We start from the raw sequence: 23002 nt of genomic DNA, 5'->3' as shown, positions 1-23002 counted from the left end.
ATACTACTGGTTCTGACTATAAACTGTAGAACAGGCTTATTAGGAACAACAGATGAGTAGTAACAGAGGCAACAAAACAGAATACATTAGTTTAAAGACACATCTATTATTGAGTGCAAAAAAAATTTAAAAAAAAAACGACCCTTTGCCAATATATTGGACTGAAACAACTGACAGAATTTTATGGGCCTCGAGGTTGCTGGCCGAGACGCGGAGAGGTTGGGGAAGCTGTAAAATGCAGCGACTCACATCGGGAAGGCTCCCTGATGCAGCCCCACCGTCAGTGCATTTTCCCAGCAGTGGGACCAGATGTGTAGCAGCCGAGGAGGTAGGCAGTGAATTGCATAATTAAGGGCCTTACGAAGGACTATCCTACAGTCCCACCAGCACTTTGTCGACTGCAGGACTTAATGAAGGCAGCATCCTGGAGGCTCCATAGCCCAAAGAAGGGGCCTTGACAGGGAAATCAGTCCCTGTAACCTCAAGGACCTTCTTGGAGAGGCTTCCCTTCTGGGCCTCAGCACCCCCTGAATTTTAAAATCCTTTTCTGGACATCTGTTGGAGGCTCTAGGTCTCCTGTCTCTTAATAGCCTTGGGTGCACTGGTGATATGGCTGCTGTACTCTCTGAAGTCCATCTTCCAATGAGAATAAAATTGTCAATCGTGTTTCAGGGTTTTTAGCCATTTTTTCACAGAAAGCATTTTGGGGTTGGGGGTGGTGGTGACAAGTTACTTTTAATGATTTTTAAGAGCGTATAGTGTATTCGAGCATTGTTTAAAAAAAAGGGCAGGGATGATGTGTAATTAACACATTAATAAACTGGCTTTGAAGGGGCTTCCTCCTAGATGTACATATGCAATTTCTTCTTAGCATTCAACTCTTAGCAAAGTCACAAATGGCATCTTATTTGACTGTGACAAAGGTAAAATATTCCTCCTTGCCCCATCTGCAACATGGTTGACCACAACAATCTCCTTCAATGTCTCCCCACCGCCATCCTGCTAGTAGGATTGCACTCGCAAGATTCCATTCTTATCAATTCAATCATAGCGTGAGAATCGCCTGCAATAGCTTTTCTTCCTGCTTCTGCACCATTACCTCTGGTATTTCCCAAGGATGTATCCTCGATCCGGTCCTACTTCTCATCCACATGCTGTCCCTCAGTGGCATCATCCTGAAATATAGCATCAATTTTCACATGTATCTGATGACACCCAAGTTTCCCTCACCACCACCTCTCTTGGCCCCTCCTCTGTCTCTAAATTGTTTGATATCCAGTACTGGATGAGCAGAGACACCCTTCAATGAAATATAGGGAATAACAAAGTCATTGACTTGGACCCCAGCCACAGACTCTGTTCATTAATCATTCTATGATATGATTGGTTCAGCCCTGTTAGAAGTGATCAACTTTGTTCAAAGTTGAGTTAGTATAGAAATTAGTTAAATAGTTGATTTCAACAGAAACTAAAAAGTCAAGTCCATTAAGGGAGGCTTGTCAGAGTGTGGCCGTGTGGTTGCAATTAACTAAGTTGGAGTATTCGCTTTCACTTTTGATGTTAGATCTCAAATCTAAGTCTTAACTGAACTTTTCACACTGCCTTCTCTGAAACAGGATAGTTTAATAACTTTAGTGCACTGAATGAATCTATAAATACACCTGTATTTTGGGACTGCCTTACCTTCCTGATTAAGGGGATGGAGTCACAGGATAAGAAAATAATTTTTCAAATGACTTTTTAAAAAAACAGGTTAATTTAAGGCAACTCTTTTGTGATGATTGACAGTCGGATCAAAGACAGTTTGGGGCCTGCTTCTTGTGATGTATATACACCTCAGGTTTAGGATTAGGACAGTACAAGCTGCTAACCTATGTTATCCTAATGTGCGCAGGCTTGCTTTGATTTAGTAATCTGTCAGGGGAAGCTTATCTGAAGGCAACCAATTCTGTTCAGATGAGAGTCAACTGGCAATAAGCCCACTAACAGCAGATGTGATCCAACACCAGAAAACAACTACACTCTCACATGATTCCAGTGGTGTGCATACATGTCAACTGCTGTGCATTCAAATGGAATTTTCCATGTGCTGCACTAAGCAGTTTTATTATTTTGTGTTATCCCACTAGAGGAGAATGGGATCACCTTTGGGATCACTTTTATAAAGTAATTTAATAAGCTACATAAAGATTATTCCCAAGGGAAACTGTCTAAAAGAAAATGTGCAAATGAATACATTGTGAATGCAAAAATTGAGAGAAACAGCTTCTCAGGGGAATATAGCTACAAGATACAGTTCTAAACTTGAAAGATTTGTAAAGGTTTCATCTTTTATCTCTCAGGCCTTATCAAAGGCTTATACCAAAACATCAAATCAATTCTCTCTTTACAGAAGCAGCCTGTCCTGCTGTGCATTTCCTCCATTTTTTGCTTTTATTTCCCTGTTTTCCTTTTGCTTTTTAAAATTTTTTTCTCTGGTAAACGTTGCATGGGTTGCACTTCCATCATTGAAACCAGCCACTTCCAGCGGAGAAGACAAAAAATGCCCAATATTTTCAGTGTATTAAAATGGCAGAAGACAGAGTTAATTCTTAAAATATGCAGCAGATCACAGGTAAGAAAGATGAGGGGAAACCAAAACTGTAATAGGTTTTCAGACAATTTATTATACTCTGGCAGCAAGGATGGAAACTCCCCCAAGGCTTCAAAAGATAGACAGCAGTTGCAGCTGAAGGTAATTAACTTTTTTAACTAAAACATTTCAACCCTAAAAGCTGTGATTTAAAAATATGGATTTGGAAGGTCAATATAATTTGCTCCTATTAATTTAAAGTCACTTTTTCTCAAAAATATTTGAATTATCTAACAGTTCAAGTTAAGCAAATAAAAGAGCACAGGTGTTATTTTTGCACAATTTTAGTACAAATGAACAGATAATTCAAATTAAGCATTTCTAGATTAGGAACAGGTTGTACCTTTAAAATGTAATCAGTCCTGTGATGTAAAGGTTGTTCTGCTTCTTGGTACTTCATTTATTGAAGTTATGGCATCAGCACCAGCTCAACTTGCCAGGTGGAAATGCAATGCAGGTGGGCTCACTGCCCCCTGCTTCTCAGAAAGTGCCTGCTCACTCTTGTGGAGGCAGAGAGTGCCAGGTAGGGCAAACTGATGCTATGTTACATGAAGTCCCTCATCCTAGCTTTGTGGTACTTCTGAATATTGCATGGAAAATGCTCACCTCACAACTTTATCATCCTTGTGAAAAAAGTGTATTAAGTTACAAAGGAAGGATACATTGAATAAAGTCTCCTTTAGATTTTACTGCAGTTGCAGGAATTGAATATTACATGTATTCCCTCAGATTCGCAGTGACTGAAGCTTGACGGCAGAGTTACTCAGAAAATGAGATTTTCTTTCCCCACTGTAGTGTGTACATGTTTTACAGCAACGATGATGCCTACGGGAATGCATTCTCATGCTTAAAGCAAACCAACATTAATGCTGAACCACGGTAACTGTCTACGGAAGGCAATTTGTGCTGATGGGCTAAACCGTCAAAACACGTCCTACCCAATTTTAAAGACATGCACACATCCTTTGTTTAAAAACACACAAATACACTGTATCTAATAAGGTTGTTGAGATTTACCTTTTAGCTCTTCTCAAAACAACTTTGAAAAACAATCGAACAGCATCTGCAAGAAGCTGAAGAAACATGCACCATCAGAACAGCTGACTTAGTGGTACTGATGCATCTTGAGCAATTGGCTATTCTGTATGTGTTCAGACACTGACTGCACAATCTGCATTCAGCTAATAAGAGTCACAGTTTTGGGTGACAATACCAAGCCCAAGCATTTTGAAGCCTGCAAATAACGATAACCTTAATGAAGTCAATTTTCATGTTAAAGATAATTTGTTGTAAATATAATCACATTTTTGTAAAATGTCGCTATAATGAACTTGTTTGGATACTGGCAAGCTTCAATTATCTAGAAAAAGAGAAGTTTTCAGAAAGTGGGTATTTTCAGAATGTTTAGTGAAGATACAGTGCCCCAAAATTGCATGACTGGGCATTGTTACAAATCAATTATCAGAATAGTATTGGAATTCCACTTCAAAGTACCATTAATGGCATGAAAGCTCAATGTTGACATTTAAAAATAGCATTACCCATTGAAAATGTTTACATGATAGTTTTCAACGAGAAAGAGAGGTTTTTTAACAAATTCTGGACTTTGTGTTTGTTTAGGTCTGTGTTGTTGGTAAAATTAGCTGCTAAAAAATGAAGGTTGTCTGGTGTCAGGGTTTGTCAGCAAAGCGAACAAGCAAGGCTGGTGCTCGAGGACAGTGGTTGGAATGAGGACTAACGCTAAGGTTTGGAGTCCAATGGTAAGGCTACTTACAGCAGGATTGGCACATGGCCCTGAGGAAGCAAGGAGAAAAGCAAACTACTGCGGATGCTGGAATTCTGAAATAAAAATGGAAAAACCCAGCAGTTCTGACAGCATTTGTGGAGAGAGAAACAGAGTTAACGTTTTGAGTCCGTATGGCCCTTCTTCAGAGCACCGAAGAAGGTTTTCAAAGCTCTGACGAAGGGTCATACAGACTTGAAACGTTAAATCTCTCTGCACAGGTGCTGTCAGACCTGCTGAGTTTTTCCAGCATTTTCTGATGGAGCAATATTGGGCAGAGTAAGGAAGAACAAGATGTTCAACAAAGCACAATGATGTGCAGCATGCAGGGCCCCAGTCCTAAGGTTGAAAGCAAATTGGAGGTTGCCAATGAATGACGCCTTAGATCAAAGCTGAACCTGGTTCCTAGGTGAGTGAGCCATGGTGGATGGGAGACATGCAAAAAATTAAAATGAAATCGAAAAATGGCATATTAAATAGATATCAAAAAAAAGCAAGATGGTTACTTATTTAAAACTTACCTCCACCCAAGCAGAGAAGCTGTAGCATTGTGTTAGATGTGTTGGGCACATCCATCGATAATGGGGGGTGTGGAGACTCTTTAGCTCCATCTATTGTTGCTGCAAGACAGGGACCTGCAACACTGCGCTGTGAATTTCAGAATCAGAAACCCTTCTAAGTGCCACTTGAAGACATGGTAGATAACGGTGACACCGAATTGTTGCTATTTTAATGTTGGAAGATCCCATACAAAATAGTTATTCCATCTCCTGAATGGATCACCTAATGTGTGTACTGATTAGTGTATTATCGATTGATTTGTGTGTATATATTTTGTTTAGCGCACACTTAAAATTTCTCAATTTACTTTCTGAAATAGTTGGGATATTGGCTTTGCTGGCTGAGCCAGCATTTATTGCCCCTCTCTAGTTGCCCTTGAGAAGGGCATTATTGAGCAGGCATTATTGAGCAAGCCTCAATTTCGATGGCTATTTCTCTTTTCCAGAATAGCTGGTTGCCTTATTAACATATTTAAATCAGACTCCACTTATTTTGGAGCTTGATTCAGTTAGAACCAGTGCTGCGCATGCTCGGTCAATGGACGGACCGTAGTGCAGCCAAGCCAAAAGGACACCAGAGAACACTTGGTAAACATTCCCTTTAATGTTTAACAAACATGTTTTGTGGGACCAGCCCCTCACGATTCCCTGCTACTGGGGTGATGACTCAACTTTGTGCAGGATCCATCAGATTTCCCAAACTGTTCAGTGAACTGTTAATGTCACTCATGATTGACAGGGGAGTGCAGGGAGGGAAAGAGGGAGTTGGATAGGGAGAGAACCATTGTTTTGACCTTTATGACGCTAAATGGGTTGTATTTTCCGAACCTATCCTCTTCACCCATCACAATCTCACTTGCATTATAAACTTCAACATGACCCAACTTCTGTGAAAACGAGTCTCCTACTTCAGTATTTCTAAATTTCCTGTCTTGTAACGTGTGTATTTATTTTGGTAACTATCACATTGCAATCTTCTGCCCAAAGTGGTACTCAATCAATATAGAATGATACATTTATTTTTCTGCATACTCAATGCATGCATGCATTGTTACATATGGGAGTCAATAGCAAGCACGATTTGGAGTGTGGGTTTAGATATTTCAAGAAAGAATGGGGAAAAAGGAGGGAGGAGTGGGGGTAAGGGAGGGAAGTATGGGTGAAAAAGTAGGAAAGAAAAGGAGGGAAAAATGGGGAAAGGGAGGAAATAATGTAGCACGGGTGGGAAGAATGGGGTAAAGGAGATGGAGAAAGGGTAAAGGGGGAAGAATAGGAAACGGACAAGCACAACGGGGTAAAGGAGAGAAGAATAGGGAAAGGGCAGGGAGAATGGCAGTGAGGAGGGAGTGCACTGGAATGGGGTGAGGGGGGGCTAAGGGCAAATGATTAACACAATATTGTCTTATGTTTTGACCTTTCCTGTAAAACTAGCCACGTCTTATTGAGTCATTTGTCTGGTTTGCACAAAGCATAGTAGTACTTCAGGTTCTCTGGTTCCAAGTTTCTTCACCAAGCATGTCTTTTGGCTCAAAATTCTACAGTGTAACTATAGACAATAACGCTCAATCCATCAGTTCATGTATCCATATTCTTAACCATAGCCCTGAAAAAAAAACATACCGTTTCCCTACTGAAAGACAGCCCTCAGTACAAACTATCAGCATCCCTTCCAATAGGGTGTCCAATTAGCAAGGTCCCCTTTAGTCTGACAGGCAGATGCAGCTGTTAGAACTCTGTTCTTACGCTGCTTTTTGTGTTTAAAACATAGGCTTTAATAAAAATATATTTCAATAGGTCATTGCAAGCACTTCACTAAGCACAACAGTTATCAACACTAATGTAAGCAAAGTAGAAAAGAAAAAGTTGAAAGGCATTCTGTTTATCTATTTATGAGTGGCTATTTTTGTATTTAATATTAAGTACACAACTGGCATCTGCTCATACACAAACACCAATTATAAATATAAGCGGTCTGTATAACTGATTGTAGCCTTTAATTCTTTGAATCATCATCATAATCTTATTTTTGTTTTACTGGCTACACATTTTGGGTAGATTTGACAAACCATTTCCCTACAAATACAATGCATACTAAATAATTTCCATGATTTGGTTTTCCAATGTTAAATCCCACCCCACAGCTCTTTATTTAGAGCCTTTTTGAAATCTGCATAACATTGTTACGGTATTTCATGTTGGTTTGATGCCTCTCCACCAAGTCCATGTTTAATATTTTAACATCTGGCATTGGCATTGTGTGATGTATAATTCAGAGTGATTTATTCTATAATCAGATTTCAATCCTGAATACTCTTGGTGGTTACCATTTTCTTGTACAGTTAATATTCTTATCGTTAGTCAAGTCTTCAATCTGTGTATCACAGTGCTGTGAAACACTCAAAACACTCATTTTGGACTGATGAAAATCTAACAGATAATAAATAGTATTTTGCGCTTTAAACAAAGACCCATTTTCCATAGTTGCTCCCTTTGTTCTTGTCAGTCTTATTTTTCTCTTGGTATGACAAATGACCAGAAAAACAGATCGATAAATCCACATTGTAGCAATGTTTTCTGAACCTTTCTCATGATGAAGTTGAGCTCTTTCCCTGCGATTTCACGTAAAGTTTCCCATCTCGTTCTTCGACTTGTAATCCCATGTTGTTTAGCATAGCACTGTCTGCCACACCCTGATGTACCATTTGGGATATCACTTCTTGATTCTTCATATTCTGTTCTGTAAGGATTCGGATGGTAAAAACTGCCCATTGGCTCATAACTATGGTGCATGGAGTTAAGGAATATGACTTACAACAATGTCTTGATAGATAGCACAAAATATTTAATCAATATGTCGCTACCTCTACCCTGTCGGAGTAATTTTGTCTAATGGCGGAGAAGCTACGGTGGCAATCATGCATTCCCTAATAGACTAGATTCAAAGTTTTCCAATGATAAGATCCTGCAATGTGGTTAAGCCCATTACTATTCCAACATAATAATGTAATTATTTTTCAACTTGCAATTGTTTGATTTGTATGTAACCTATTTATTAGAGGCCAAGAATATTTCGATGTTTTGATGTTCTGGAATACAATGATTTCCTTCTGATTCTTCCTGCTCTATTCTGTGATTCCCTATTTGGGGACAACTATATTTATTTTAGTTAAGCTTACAGTAAGGCTGAAGTAGATTCAACAGACGTCAATAGAATATCATTCAGATCCAAGGGCCACCACTGGTAGTCACTTATTAGTGGAGTGCAGAAAAGATATCTTAAAGTAAATTAGACTCATAGATTAATTTGAACTGATGTAGTGGCAATGTCACTGGATTTGTGATCCAGAGGGCCAGGCTAATGCTCTAGGGACGTGGGTTCAATTCTCACCATGGCAGCTGGTGGAATTGAAATTTAATTAATAAAATTTGGGATTGAAAGTTAGTCTCAGTAATGGTGACCATGAAACTAACATGAATTGTCATCAAAAACCCATCTGGTTCACTAACGTCCTTTAGGGAAGGAAATTTGTCGCCCTTACCTGGTCTGACCTACATATGACTTCCAGATCTACAGTAATGAAACTGAAATGTCCAGCAAGTCACTTAGTTCATGCGGCAATTAGGAATGGGCTACAAATGCTCCTTTGCCAGCAATGCCCACATTCCAAGAAATAATCAAAAAAAGGATGGACTGTCTGATCTCAGAAAATTGTGGCTGAAAGCCCATACAGCATAAAAGTTCTTGGTGATTGAATCATATAGTGGTGAGCTTTTGAAATCCCTCGGCTGTTTGCCCAATGCTCTCTAGGAGAAGGCTGCACCAGTTTTAACGGGATTGGGTCAAAATCACCCATAATGAAGGTCTGAATCTTTCTTCAAGATGTTTTTACCTTTATCAAACCTTCTGGAGAGTTACACAAGTATATTGGCTTGAGAAGTTGGACGCAGAGTATTCTGCTGACTTTTGCAGCGTGTTGCTGCATAATGTTTCTTCCGCTATAAAGTGGAAAACCTGGAGCTTTCCAACTGTTCTTCTGGACCATTGAAACATTATAGCAATTTACAGGTGAATTAAGGCTCAACAACAATATTTTTTATTTTTAGTTGGACAAGCTTTATCAAATCCCACTGGCTATAAAGTTGTGACATGGTAAATGGCAATAAAAACAGTGTCTAATGCCTTGTCAGTCCTCAGGGAAGGTTAGTGCACATGTACAGGATGCGAAAACAACAAACAGTTAATGTTTCGAGTCCGTATGACCCTTCTTCAGAGCTCTGAAGGGTCGAAACGTTAACTTTGTTTCTCTCTCCACAGATGCCGCTAGACTTCCTGAGTTTTTCCAGCATTTTCTGTTTTTACTTCCATGGATAGTTTTTTTCTAGAATAGGTCACTAGCCTGTTGCCAGTGGCTATAGCTTGAGGGGTGCCATTCCACATGAAGCATGACTGCCATAGGCATATCGGAAGGGTAGGTTGATAACCAACCTGCTTGGCCACATTACGAACACAACTTCCGTGGCCATCAAATCCTTGAGTGGGACTTCTAGCTCAGAGGCAGGGATGCTACCCACTGTGCCAAAATACCTCCTCTGAGTAAATAACTAGCTGTTTCTTAAACAAAAATGTACCACTTCATGTTGAACATGAATACTGTTGCTTCCTTACCAACTTCTTTACAAATATTAGCTGCACAGAAAATACCAACTACAGTTATCAATTCAGGAACATCCAGCATGACAGCATCCATGGAGTTTTCCAACTGAATTTGCAGTAAGAGCAGATGCCATTCCCCTATCTTGTTTTCCTCATTTACCCCACATTCACTGGCAGCAATTTGTGTCTTTACAGATTTTCTTTGCAAAATAATAAAGCTTCAAAGACAATAATTTTAAAAAATCCATGTTAAATCACAGAAGCTGAATGGCAACTCATTGCACAAACGTGCAGAAATGGAAGAAGCCTGGTTACTTGCTGCCAACTCTTTAATTTAAAAAAAAACTACCTTGGCAATTTTATTTTGACATCCAAACATTGACTGTCTTGGTCATTTTTTTCCCTCCAAGTACCTGTGTGTCAAAAAGTAGGTCATGCATAAACATGAGGCTACTTGTTAATGCACTGTATTAAATTCAAACTTTGTGATCATTTTGAGCACAACAAAGTGCTACAAGAGATTAAAGGAAGTTCAACCTAACGTTCACATTACCCCCTTGTTCATCTTCCCACTGACAGGGAGAAAATAAAGCACATTGCTAAAGAAAATCCCTAATCCTTCTGACACTTGAGCACCTCATTGTATATTGAGCCTCATGAAAAGCTACTAATGTTTCCACGGTTACTGCAAGCCAGGCCATGATCCTGTTTGTTTCCACTCTACAGAATGCAATAAATACACAAGAGCCAGGGGCTGGCGGGATATAGATCTAAGTTTCATTTAATGCTCTTATCCAAAACTAAACAAATCATATTCTTTTTGCAATAGATCTTTGGTAGGAAAGGATGAATTTGCCATTTAACAGCCATCCATGAAAGACCAATGGAAGTCCGAAGATTCTCTCCACAAAATAGCACCTTTTATATAAATACCAATCTGGGTAGATGATAAATGTCAAGCACTAGTTTCTTAAAAGAAAAGAAGCAGAAACGATTGTTTCATGTTCACCGATTCAAGTTAGAAGCCATCTGTGGAACAATGTAGTCAACTTTCTAACTTCGCACAATGAAATACCATGGAAACGGATTGCTCATGCTTAAAGAGGGAGGGGGGAGTGGGGGGGGGTTTGCACTTCGAAGCCAAAAAAACTTGGCTGCCATTTCTGTTAATGAACTAAACTGCTCTGTAGCGTAGCAACAAAAAATAGATAAATCTAACAGAAGAAAAACAATTATTTCCCCAGTTGTGGGCACATTCAGTTACAGTTTCTTAATGCAAGCTGTGATTTAATACACGTAGGAAGTTCACCATTTCTGCTGCTCCACCGAAGAGAATTTTCTTGCTTCCATTTAGCTGCTGTGAACTGCTACTTATGGAAATTGCAACCTGTATTCAGGCAAAAACTACAAAGGAACTCTTATCCATTAATTTAAATAACTGCTTTACTCATTGTATGTAAATGCACAGTGGACGAGTTAGCACCCATAATCTTATGAGCACATGAAGAGGATCATATTTGAAAAGGCTATCAATCAGCAATAGAACATAACCTCTATTCATACTAATATATCTTTTCATACTTGGAGTTAAAGAAAGTGCCACATGAGGTGCCACGTGAGCTAAACTTAAGTTCTAATTTGTGGGGATGAAATGGGAAGAAGGGCAAGAAATTGGTTCAAGGACTGTAAACAAAAGCTGATTTTAAAAGTGTAGCTTCTCAATAACATATGGTCGCATGTCAGGTGCCCAGGTTCAGTGATGGGACCCCTTCTTTTCAATTTATTCATCAATGAATTGAAGCAGGGCATTGGCAGAAAGTAGTCATGTTTACAGATGACAAATTATATAGCAGAGACAGGATCAAATAAGAGGGAAACAGATTGGAAGAACAATAATCACCTCCTAAATCTTAACTGAAGTTTTAAGCGTTGCCTTGATTTTACAATTCTCATTCTTGTTTTCAAATTTCTGAATGACCTCACCCCTTCCTAACTCTGTAATCTCCTCCAGCCTGATAACTGTCTGAGATATCTGTGCTCATCTGTCATCCACTCCTCGTCTCTTTTTCTTTTACGTTTTAGTAATATCTTCTTTGAAGCATCTTGTATACTCTTTCATGTTTTTCCATTTTCTACAGAATAATGAGAGGTCTCAGAAGAAATAGAATCAAATGGAAAAACTTCCTCTGGACCCATCTTTTATTTGTTTACTTGTCTCATTACCATCTCATTTTGTCTTGCACCATCATCCCTTTTGCCATTTAATCTCTTCATCCCTGCACTCTAACAAAGGCCTTCACTTTTGTTCTACCCTCCCCTCCACCTTTCCCTGCCTCTGCACTTGTTTAAAATCTTCTGGTTCTGATGAAAGGGTAATGACCTAAAACATTAACTTTGCATCTCTTTCCACAGATGCTGAGTATTTCTCACCTTTCTGTTTTTATTCCACTTACACAATACTGTATTAGCATTGCGCCTCAGCCTTGGAATTGGATCAATTACATTAATTCCTTGCTTAACGATGTATTTGCGTTCCTGAAAAGTGCAACTTAAAATGAAACAACGTTAAGTGAATCAGATTTAACAATTATAACCAATGTAAGGTCTGTAATTAGGATCTGTAGGACCTTTCTCATTGGAAAAAATATTAAAATATTATCCCCTATAGATTGAAATACTTTACATTGCTAAATTCGTATATACGTAATTAAAATAACGATAAAATAAATTAAAAAATAAAAATAAATATGCTGACTCTTTCTACTTACTTCCTGCCCATCACTTCCCTCCCCCGACCATGCGGTCTGCCACCTCTCCCCATCCCTGACCCTCTGGCTCACCACCTCTCCCCCTCCCCAACTCTCCTGCTTGCCACCTCTCTCCCTCCTCAACCCTCCAGCTTGCCACCTCTCTCTCTCCCCGACCCTCCAGTTTGCCACCTCTTTCCCTCCCCGACCCTCCGGCTCGCCACCTCTACCATTCCCAGAGTCTCCTGCTTGCCAGTTCTCCCCATCCCTGACCCTCCAGCTTGTCACCTCTTCCCCTGCTCGTCCCTCCTGGTTACCGTTGATTGTGCTTGCTGAACCTCCATCTCACTGCTTCCCTCTCCCAAGGGAAGGTTAGCGAGAGAAAAAGTCAGGAGTAACTGGGAGGGTCAGTGAGAGACAAGGTTGGCGAGAGTGAAGATCAGCAGCGGCGGGGAGGGTCAGTGACAGGGAAGGTTGGCAGGAACCAGGAAGGTGAGGGGGCAGCTCCAAAATGGCACCAATTGGGTTATGTTACGCTACGTCAGAACCAGCGCAAAACTATGTTAAAACTCCCGATGCCCTATGCAATTGGGCCCTGTTAATTGACTGATATTAAAGTGGAAGGACTTATAACGGGGCAACTTAAAATGGGGACTTATTGTAATTGATTTAATGATGTTGTTGTCATTGTGAATGCATTTCTAAGAAACCTCAAGCTGTCTGCATACAGAGCACCACAATCATTCATGCAAACAAATTCCTGACCTGAAATAAATTGTTATAATTTAAATGCAAGTAAAGAAGTACGTAAAACTTCAAGACAGTCTGTGCTGCAGCATATATGACAAATTCTACAATCCAACCTTTTCCTTGTGGCACCATGGTGTCAGAATTGTATCTGCATTGTAATGATCCGGTTAGGGACTGTTAACATTTAAAGAGAAACCTGAACACCTCATTTTATCCAATACAACTACGTCACCAGATTTCACTTATTTTTAAACAAAATACAAAGCTTATTGCATATAGAACAAATTAAAGAAAACAAGGACTATTAACTTAACAGTATAGTTTATAACTTTGCATGTTATGCACTCAGTTTTACTTCTTACTGCCCCCAAGAATACTCTTATAAGATGCACCAATAATCAAATTATTTACTTCTGTAAGGACCACCCATATGTTTGTCACAGTCCTCTGAAGAATTCTCCTCAGCTCCAGCTATTCTGAGATAAAACTTCCATTAACCAACTCTTGACCGTGAAGGCCTCAGTCCCTTGTTGGTTACTTTTCAATACTTCCAAGCTAATCTGCTAGATAATCTTTGCCACAAGACTCTGAAGGACCACTGAAGATTTACTACTAGTTTCAAACTAGGCAAACTTCCAGCTTCTGTTCCCTCACAAAATTCAAACTGAGGTTAAGCCTCAGCCGCATTCCACATGCTGAATGAAGCTAGTTTTTTTAAAATTCTGCTTACAGTGCAGATCTATCTATCATTCACTTTGGCTATCTTCTCTAAGTGAGCTGCAAACTACACGAGGTCTAAACTGCAATGAACACTCTAAGCAAATGCCCCGATACATTGAAACCAGAGAACCTCCTTAAGTTGCACCCATTTTCATGATGGTGTAGCCTGCTCTGAAACTGACTTTGAGATTAATTATCCCTCATCTACAGTGTTTCCATTGATCTGATGAAGCAAATGTGTTTTACAACCTTTCAGAGATCACTGAATGCTTTTAAACTAATTTAGCTCTACCTCCAAACAGAAACATCTCTCTGTAATGCCATCATTATAAGAATTACAGATGTCACATTTCTAGTCCTTTAGCCAAGTAAGCCCACCTGCTGTTTTATGATCTTACCTTTCTAGCTGTTAACGTCTTAAGTCAACATGGCCCCAACCTTTTATAGAATCGAAGCTTATTTTAACTGCATTTATCCAATTTTCTACAGTTGAATCTAAATTCCAAAAACTAAAATTGATTTACTAAAACACATAAATCATCAACAAGATATTCGCAATAGCATCCAGCTTATTTGAAAATTGAGTGTTGAAAAATTCTCAGGGTGATAACACATTAAGTTAAAATGAGAACAACTACTACTTTAAGAAATAGAAATTAGTCAGCTTTGGAACAGCCAATAAACTGACGATAAACCCATAAGATGTAGGAGCAGAAGTAGGCCATTTTGTCCATCGAGTCAGTTCCACCATTTAATGAGATCATGGCTGATCTGATAATCCTCAACTCTATTTTCCTGCCTTTTCCCCATAACTCTTGCTTCCCTTTCTGATTAAAAATCTGTCTATCTCAGCCTTGAATATATTTAATGGGCAGCCTCTACAGCCCTTTGCAGTAAAGAATTCCACAGATTCACTACATTCTGAGAGAAGAAATTCCTCCTCATCTGTGTCTTAAATGGGTGGCCTGTTACTCTGAGATCATGCCCTCTGGTCCTAGACTCTTCCACAAGGGGAAACAACCTCTCAGCATCTACTCTGTCAAGTCCCCTAAGAATCTTATATACTTCAACAAGGTCGCCTCATTCTTCTAAATTCCAATGAGTACAGGCCCAACCTACTCAACCTCTCCTTGTAAGAAAATCCCTCCATACCTGGGATCAACCTAGCGAGCCTTCTCTGGACTGCCTCCAATGCCAGTATGTCTTTTCTTAGATAAGGTGACCAAAACAGTTCACAGTATTCTAGGTGTGATCTAACTAGTGTCTTGCATAGTTTTAACAAGACTTCCCTATTTTTATACTCCATTCCCTTTGAAATAAAGGCCAACGTTCTATTTGCCTTCCCTATTATCTGCTGAACTTGTATATGAGCTTTTTATGATTCATGTATGAGGATCCCCAAATCCCTGTGCTGCAGCTTTCTGCAGTCTTTCTCCATTTAAATAATATTCCGCTTCTCTGTTCTCTCTATCAAAGTGCAAAACCTCACATTTTCCCACACTATATTCCACCTGCCACATTTTTACCCACTCTATTAACCTGTCCATAGCTCTCTGTAGACTCTTTGTGTCATCCTCATGACTTGCCTTCCCACCTATTTTTGTCATCCACAAACTTGGCAATAGTACATTCACTTTCCTCATCCAAGTCATTAATATATATTGTAAATAATTGTGGCCCCAGTACTGATCCGTGGTATTCCATTAGTTACAGGTTGCCATTATGAACATGCCCTTCCTTATCCCAACTCTGTGTCTTCTATTAGTTAGTCAATCCTCTATCCATGCTAATATACTTCCCCAACATCATGGGCTCTTATTAAGTAGCCTTATATGCGGTACCTTACTGAATGCCTTTTGGAAATCCAAATATATTACATCTACTGGTTCTCCATTGTCTATCCTGCTTATAGCTTCCTCAAAGAACATTTGTCAGGCATGATTTCTCCTTCATGAAGCTATGCTGACTTTGCTTGATTATATTATGCATATCTAAATGCTCTGCTATTACATTCTTCATAATAGGCTCTAACATTTTCCTAATGATGGATGTTAAGCTAATTGGCTTATAGTTACGTGTTTTTCCTCTCCCTCCCTTTTTGAATAAGGGTATTACATTGGCAGCTTTTCAATCCCCTGGGACTATTCCAGAATCTAAGGATTCTTGGAAGATTACTACCAGTGAATCCACTATCTCTGTAGCTTCTTTCTTTAATATCCTAGGATGCAACCCATCAGGTCCAGGGGGCTTATCGGCATTTAGTACCATTAGTTGCCCTAGTGATTTATCTCCAGTGATACTTAATGCATTTATTTCCTCCCCCTACCTTTTGCCCCTTGATTTTTGGAATGCTGTTAGTGTCTTCCACTGTGAAGACTGATGCAAAGTACTTATTCACTCCTCTGCCATTTCCTGGTTCCCCATTATTATTTCTCCAGCCTCATTCTCAAAGGGATCTATGTTCACTTTGGCCTCTTTCTTCCTTTTTATATATTTAAGGAAGCTCTTATTGTCCATTTTTATATTGCTTGCTAGTTTATCCTCAAAGTTTATTTTCTCCCGCTTTATTATTTTTTGGTCATCTTTTGTTGGTTTTTAAAACTTTCCCAATCCTAAGGCTCACCACTAATCTTTGCCACATTGTATGTTTTTCCTTTCAATTTGAAACTATCCTTGACTTTCTTGGTTAACCATGGCTGGTTTATCCCCTTCCCAGAATCCTCCTTTCTCACTGGGATATATTTTTGTTGAGAGTCATGAACTACTTTGTTAAACGACTGTCATTGTTCATCAACCGTCTTTTCTGTTAAATTCCTTTTCCAGTCCACTCCAAAAGCCAAATCTGCCCTCATTCCATTGTAATTACCCTTATTTAACTTTAGCACAGTTGTTTCCGACCGAAGTTTCTCTCTCTCAAACTGAATGCTAAATCCTACCATATTATGTCACTGTTTCCTTGGGTGATCTTTTACTCTGAGATCATTTATTAAACCTGCCTCATTGTACATTACCGCATCCAAAATAGCCTGATCTCTGGTTGGATCCACAACATATTGTTCTAGGAAACTGTCCCAAATACAGTCTATGGGCAGGATTTTGCCCTTGGTGGGGGTGCTTGGCGGGGGCAGTCGGGAAGTTGACCACAATTGGCTCTGCAGCACGATTTCATGCGGCAGGCCAATTAAGGCCCGCCCTGCATGGATCGCCAGTGGCAGCACTGAGCGCTGCCTGTGCGGGCAGGGGGAGGGAGGGAGGGCCGGGCCTAATGTGTGGTTCGTGTATGCGCGAGATAAAGCGCTTCAATCTCCCTGAGACACAGAGCTGCCTCAGGGAGACTGAAGCGCTGTGTAAAAAAAAATGAAGGGAATAAAATTTAATAAAATATCCTCTCATGTGACTCCATAACATGAGCTGGGACATGTTTTTAATTCAAAAATAAAGTTTTTATTTATTGTTTATTTGCTTTAGGAAAGCTCATCCCGCTCGTGGTTGAGGTTTCCTAAAAAATGTAAAGGCCGCTTGGCCTTTTCGCCTGCCCGCTAACTGTTTGGTTGGGCGAGCAGCATAAATTTGAATTTAATAGGCCTTTTAATTATCAGCGGGCTCGCAGCCGACTTTGGTGCGTGCCTGCTGAACGAAACATCGCAAGACTGCGCGCTGATGTTGGGATGTACGCCCGATGTCCTTGCATGCCATTTTACGCTCAGGTATTTCAGGCGCATGCCTGCACGCCAATTGTAATATTCTGCCCTATGAATTCTTGCTCGTGGCTACCTCTGCCAATTTAATTTTCCCAATCTACATGAAAATTAAAATCACTCACGATTAATGTACTGCCTTTTTTACATGCCCTCATTTTCTCCTGATTTATTCTCTGTCTTACAGGATAGCTACTGTTCGGGGGCCTATAGACTACTCCCATCATTGGCTTCTTCCCCTTGTTTTTTCTTACCCCACCCATATGGATTCTACATCTTCTAATCCAAGATCATTTCCTGCTATAATACTTATTCCATCTTGTACTAACATAGTTACCCTACCACCCTTTCCTTCCTGCCTGTCCTTTTGAAAAGTCACATACCCCGGAATATTTTGTTCCCAGCTTTAATCTCCTTATGTCTTCGTGGATAGATCATACCTATTAACCTCTATTTGTGCCGTTAATTCATTTATCTTGTTCCGGATACTACATGCATTTAAGTAAACAGCCATTAATTTTGCCTTTTTACCATTTTTCCCCCTTTGACCCTATTTGCTGCTGTTTTTTAATTTTTGTACACTCTGTCCCTTCCTGTCACACTCTGGGAATCATTACCCAAATAGCTGCCCTGCAATGTTGCCATATCCTTTTGCTTTGTAAGCCTACATATCCCCTCTCCAGACCCCTCCACTCTTCTATTTAGTTTAAAGTCCACTCTACAGCCCTAGTTTTCGATTCGCCAGGACACTGGTCCTAGTACAGTTCAAATGAAGCTTGAACCACAGGAACAGCTCCCTTCTACCCCAGTACTGGTGCCAGTGCCCCATGAACTGAAACCCATTCCTCCCACACCAACCTTTGAGCCATGCATTTAACTCCTTGATTTTATTTACCCTATTCCAGTTTGCCTGTGACTTAGGTAGTAATCCTGAGATTACTAACTCTGAGGTTCTGTTCTTTAATTTACTGCCTAACTGTCCAAATTCTTTCAGTAGAACCTCCTTTCCAGTACTATCAATGTCGCTGGTACCAATGTGGACGACACTAACTGGATTCCTCCCCTCTCCCTCCAAGTTCTTCTCTAGCCCTGAGGATTTATCCTTAACCCTAGCATCAGGCAGGTAACATAGCATGCATTGCAGATGCATTGCATAGCACACTTGTAAACCATGCTTAAGATTGAAGTTATTTACCAAATAACTTTATAATGAAGGTGAGGTACAATTCGGATGCTATCACTGAAAAGCAGCACTGACAAATCACGCAGCCTAACAGCTTAACAATGAAGATGATAACTTTAAAATAGTTGATACAACAAACCTGTTCTGATAAAAAGAAACACCAGACATTAAGAGAAGCTATCCTCAAAATTACAAGAATGCTTCAAACATAATCTGACTTTGTCTTATCAGTAACCTTATCTTGTCAGTCATTGCCTGTCTCTCAAAACTGTTCTTAATTCCAGTGAAAAAAAGGGGTAGACTGATGCAACAATGACTCAACAATTGCCTCATGCCTCATATCATCTGCACATTAGTTCTATCGTAGCACCAGGAACACATTAAATGCCTAGGAAAGCACTGGCCCATTTGAATGTTCACAGGTGTCAAACCACTCATTTTAAAAATCTTTCAGATAATATAAATTTAATAATTTTTTTTGCTATATCAGGAAAGTATATTTTGTAAGTTGAGCATTTTGTTTTTTTCTCTTTAAATCATTTAAACTTAATTATTATATGCAAAGTTTCTAAACTATTCTTCATGCTGTTTTGGCACAACAAATTATTCATCTGAATTCTAGAAAGGATGGAAACAAGTTTTGAACAAATGTGTGTTACAATGAGGGAGGTCTAACTGGATTCATCAAAAAATAATGGAAACACAAACAGTGACACTTGTCTAACTGGCATAACCAAATTAATTATAGTGGATGACTGCTGTATCAAGTATTTTCTGGATTCAGTTTCCTTTTTCAAAGCTTTAAAATTGCATCAAAGCTACTACTATTTTTCAGTCCAAGATTTCATGCCTTCAAAAACAGGAATGTCCCCAGAGTAAAGGCAATTATAGAAAATGGCAGCATTTCTTAAGGCTATCATCACAAATGTTTACAACTATATAGGTTTATTCAGTGATTTGGGGAATGTTGTAAAACTGGTCCAAGACTGACTTTCAGCATGATATAAATTAAAGCCTAACAGCGATTCAGGCTGAGCATTTGAATCCACATGATAAACTTTAGTTAAGCTGGCTTTTAACATCAGGGAGCCACTGTACTTACAAAAGACAATCTGAATAATCATCACTTATGTGCAAAGTTCATTTTTTTAGTTTGAAAGTCCAATGTATATAGATGATACATAACAAGCAGCTAACAAGGTAACAGAGGAATGCTTCTATGGAAATTGGAATCATTTTATACCAGCAGGGGGAAATTAACCATTTATACCAAAGGAGTATATAAAAAGTACTGATGTAAGATTTATTCCACCATTAACATGATAAACAGTGATATTGCTATTGTTAAATAATTTCTTTAAGTATTCGTGAGAAAAAGATATACTAACTTGTTATCCAGGTCTGCAGTACTCCCAATATCTGAGACCAATGCCTGAATTTTCACCACAATAGAGAGGTTCTGCGGTGTAGCTGAAATGGTGCCGGAGGCCTGAATCCCTAAGTCCTGCCCTCAAACCTGGCACCCACCATTTTTGGTAGCACTTTGGCCAAGTGTGATTCATGGAGGAAGCTGCACATATAAAACTGCAGCTGCCTTCAGTCAGATCTGATTTTCATCAACAAGGATTGTGAAATACAACTTGTGTGCTCTAGGCTTATCAGGAGAAGGTGTAAAGTTTGCGAAGTTCTTTAGAGAGGTAAGGTCCGTTTTGGATAGGTCCAGGGACCTGGGATAATGCTGAAAAGTTGCAGCAACTGCCACAGAAGTGGCAAAGAAACAATCACAGGTATGAGACTTTCAACCAAAGGAGTTGAAGGGTGGGGCTATTGGCTTGGAAGGGCAACATTTTTTGCCCCTACTGACTGGGGCACCCAGGTGACAGTAAGGACAGTATGCCAGAGAAGGAAGCATTGCGCATTGTGCCAAAGAAGAGCCAAAATGAGGTTGGCACCTTCACACATTCACAACATAGAAGCCAGCTAAAGTGAGGTGAGAAGGGTCTACCGATCTTGGAGATCATATCTCAATATGAATGAAATGCATTGCAGAAGGCAGCTCAGGTAAAACCTTGAAGTAGTCGCTGACATATGTGGCATGGTCAACAACATCTTGAACCACAGTCTGTTGATCTTCATGCCCTGCCAGTGGCTGTCAAGGTTACCATGGCTCTAAACTTTTTTGCATCAGGCTCTTTTTCCAGGGCTCAGCAGGAGACCTCATTGGAATATCACAGCAGGCCGTGTACAGGCTCTGTTTGCTTGTGTGGGGGAAGCACAATAACTTCCTGCTGGATGTGGTGTCTCAGTCACAGAGAAACACGGGTTTTGCAATATTAGCAGGTTTCCTTCAGGTGCAGGGGCTTATCACCTGCACCAACATTGCCATAAAGGCTTCAACTCATCAGCCTGACACCTTCATGAACTGAAATTCCTTCCATTCCCAGGATGTGCAGGTAGTTAGTGACCATTGCAAGGTTTTCCCACAAGCCCATGCAAGGTTCCCTGGTAGCTGACTCATTCATACTGAGGAATTCCCAGTTGTCTCAGCTTTCGCAAATGCCAACACAGGTCCGTGGTTGGCTTCTGGGGGATAGGGAGGTGGCTAATGAGTGCCATTACACGGCCACAAATGGAGCCCATACGGAACTATAGCAGCAGCTATGTGGTAACCCAGATTACAATAGAGCAGTCTATTGGCATTGTCAAAATGTGCTTCAGGTGCCTTGGTCGCTCAGGTGGATCTCTACAGTATTCTGCTGCAAGACTGTCCCGAATAGAAGTGTCGCACAGTGGCAGGACCTACAACTGGAAGGGGAAGAAGCCCAGCCCAGAACTGCAACATCTAAGGAGGGGATGATGAGGAAGCTGAAGAGGAGGAGGAAGATGAGGAGAAGGAGGATGAAGGAGATAAGAAGTAGGAGGATGAGGATGTCCCTGACTATTCTCAGGGATCTGACACAGAGGAGAAAGAAGAAGAGGAGGGCAGCAATGGCAGAGTAGCTGAGAGGCATGCCCTTATAGCCTTGGCTGAATCTTTGCCAGAGGGGGTCATCACCAGAAGCATTGTAATCCAAAATAGATTCATCTAGGGTTCTGAAACCTCACGCTTACCATCAGGCATTCCCTGGTGAGCAGCGTCTACATATTAAACGCTTCACATGAAAGACACACTTCCCTAGGGAAATGTCCATCCTTGACAAAAGAGTGTTATGACACAGCAGTTGGTAAAGGCTGTTATTTAAAATCCCAGAGGGAAACTTTAAACAATTGTCCTAACCTATATTTTCAAGTGGTATGTTTGAGATGCAGCTTTAAATTCGGAAGTAAGATCACCAGTTCCCGAGAGGTTTTTATATCAAACTACATAAGACATTTATTAATTTACACAAGTTAAACATATACACATGGCTACAAATTACTATCATAACTTTTTAACAAATTCCCAAACTAATCTCCACTAAGGCAACAACAACCCAAAGGCTTTAAACAGACACCAGGCAAAGCATTTTTACCTTACAAGGTCAAAATGAAGTTCCTTTTGCTTTGGTTTCTTTTGCAGACAATTGTAGGCTTACAGCTGCTTTAATGTTACATGCCTCTGCTCCGCACACACAAAACTGCTTTCTGTAATACCCAGCACTTCTCTTCGAACGTAAATGCTCATTGTATCATCAGGCCCTTTGAACTCCACCTCCTAACAATATAACCCTTTTCATAGTATCAATTTTATTAGTAATATAAACATTGATTGGTGTCTCCTAGCTAGGTGCAAGATTTCATCCCTAGTCTTTGAATGCTGTATTCAACAAAATGCACATGTCCTCTACCTCTGTGTTTACATCTCAAAACTACTATACATCAAAGCACCCAGACTAGCTGGCTTTAATCCAATTAAAACACACAGACACATCCACAGACTAAACCTCTATTAAAAAAAAACTTCCAATAACATTATTTCCATTAATAGCTTCCTGAAAAGAGAAAGATACAGATGTGAATTGTCACTTCGACCTCTATGTGTTTGCGCTTAACAACTCACCTTGCCAGAACGCAGCAGGTTGTGGAACCATTTCTGCACTAGATCCACAATCTTCTATGTTCACCTGTGGCACTAACTGTTGCTGAGATTTCTGTCCATGCCCTCTTTATGACTGTGGGAGGGTTATGCCGGGCAACTGTTTACAAGATCTCTCTGCACCTTTGCACCTCCTCCACCAGAATTTGGAGGTCCTGGTTACTAAAACGGGGTGCTGAACCTCCCACTCCTTCTGAACC

The 23002-nt window shown here is 40.0% G+C and overlaps 1 protein-coding gene across 5 annotated transcripts in view; it reads right to left on the bottom strand.

Moving 5' to 3' along the window:
* Window positions 1–291: 291 nt before the first annotated feature.
* Window positions 292–23002, bottom strand: part of atxn10 (ataxin 10) — a 280848-nt gene continuing 258137 nt past the window's right edge. For 2 of the 5 annotated variants that reach the window (XM_041216240.1, XM_041216244.1), the window contains one exon: window positions 6862–7754. In XM_041216240.1, the coding sequence (XP_041072174.1) occupies window positions 7561–7754 (194 nt within the window). In that variant the 3' untranslated portion in view covers window positions 6862–7560. Of the gene's footprint in view, window positions 1176–3649; window positions 3706–5669; window positions 6579–6861; window positions 7755–23002 lie in introns of those variants that run through there. The other 3 variants (XR_005946489.1, XM_041216241.1, XM_041216242.1) reach the window with 3 other exon arrangements.

This window comes from Carcharodon carcharias, chromosome 21 (assembly GCF_017639515.1).
Source record: "Carcharodon carcharias isolate sCarCar2 chromosome 21, sCarCar2.pri, whole genome shotgun sequence".
NCBI classification, from domain to species: domain Eukaryota; kingdom Metazoa; phylum Chordata; class Chondrichthyes; order Lamniformes; family Lamnidae; genus Carcharodon; species Carcharodon carcharias.
The sequence above is the reverse complement of the archived record's forward strand: the minus strand, read 5'-3'. Positions and strand labels throughout refer to the sequence as shown.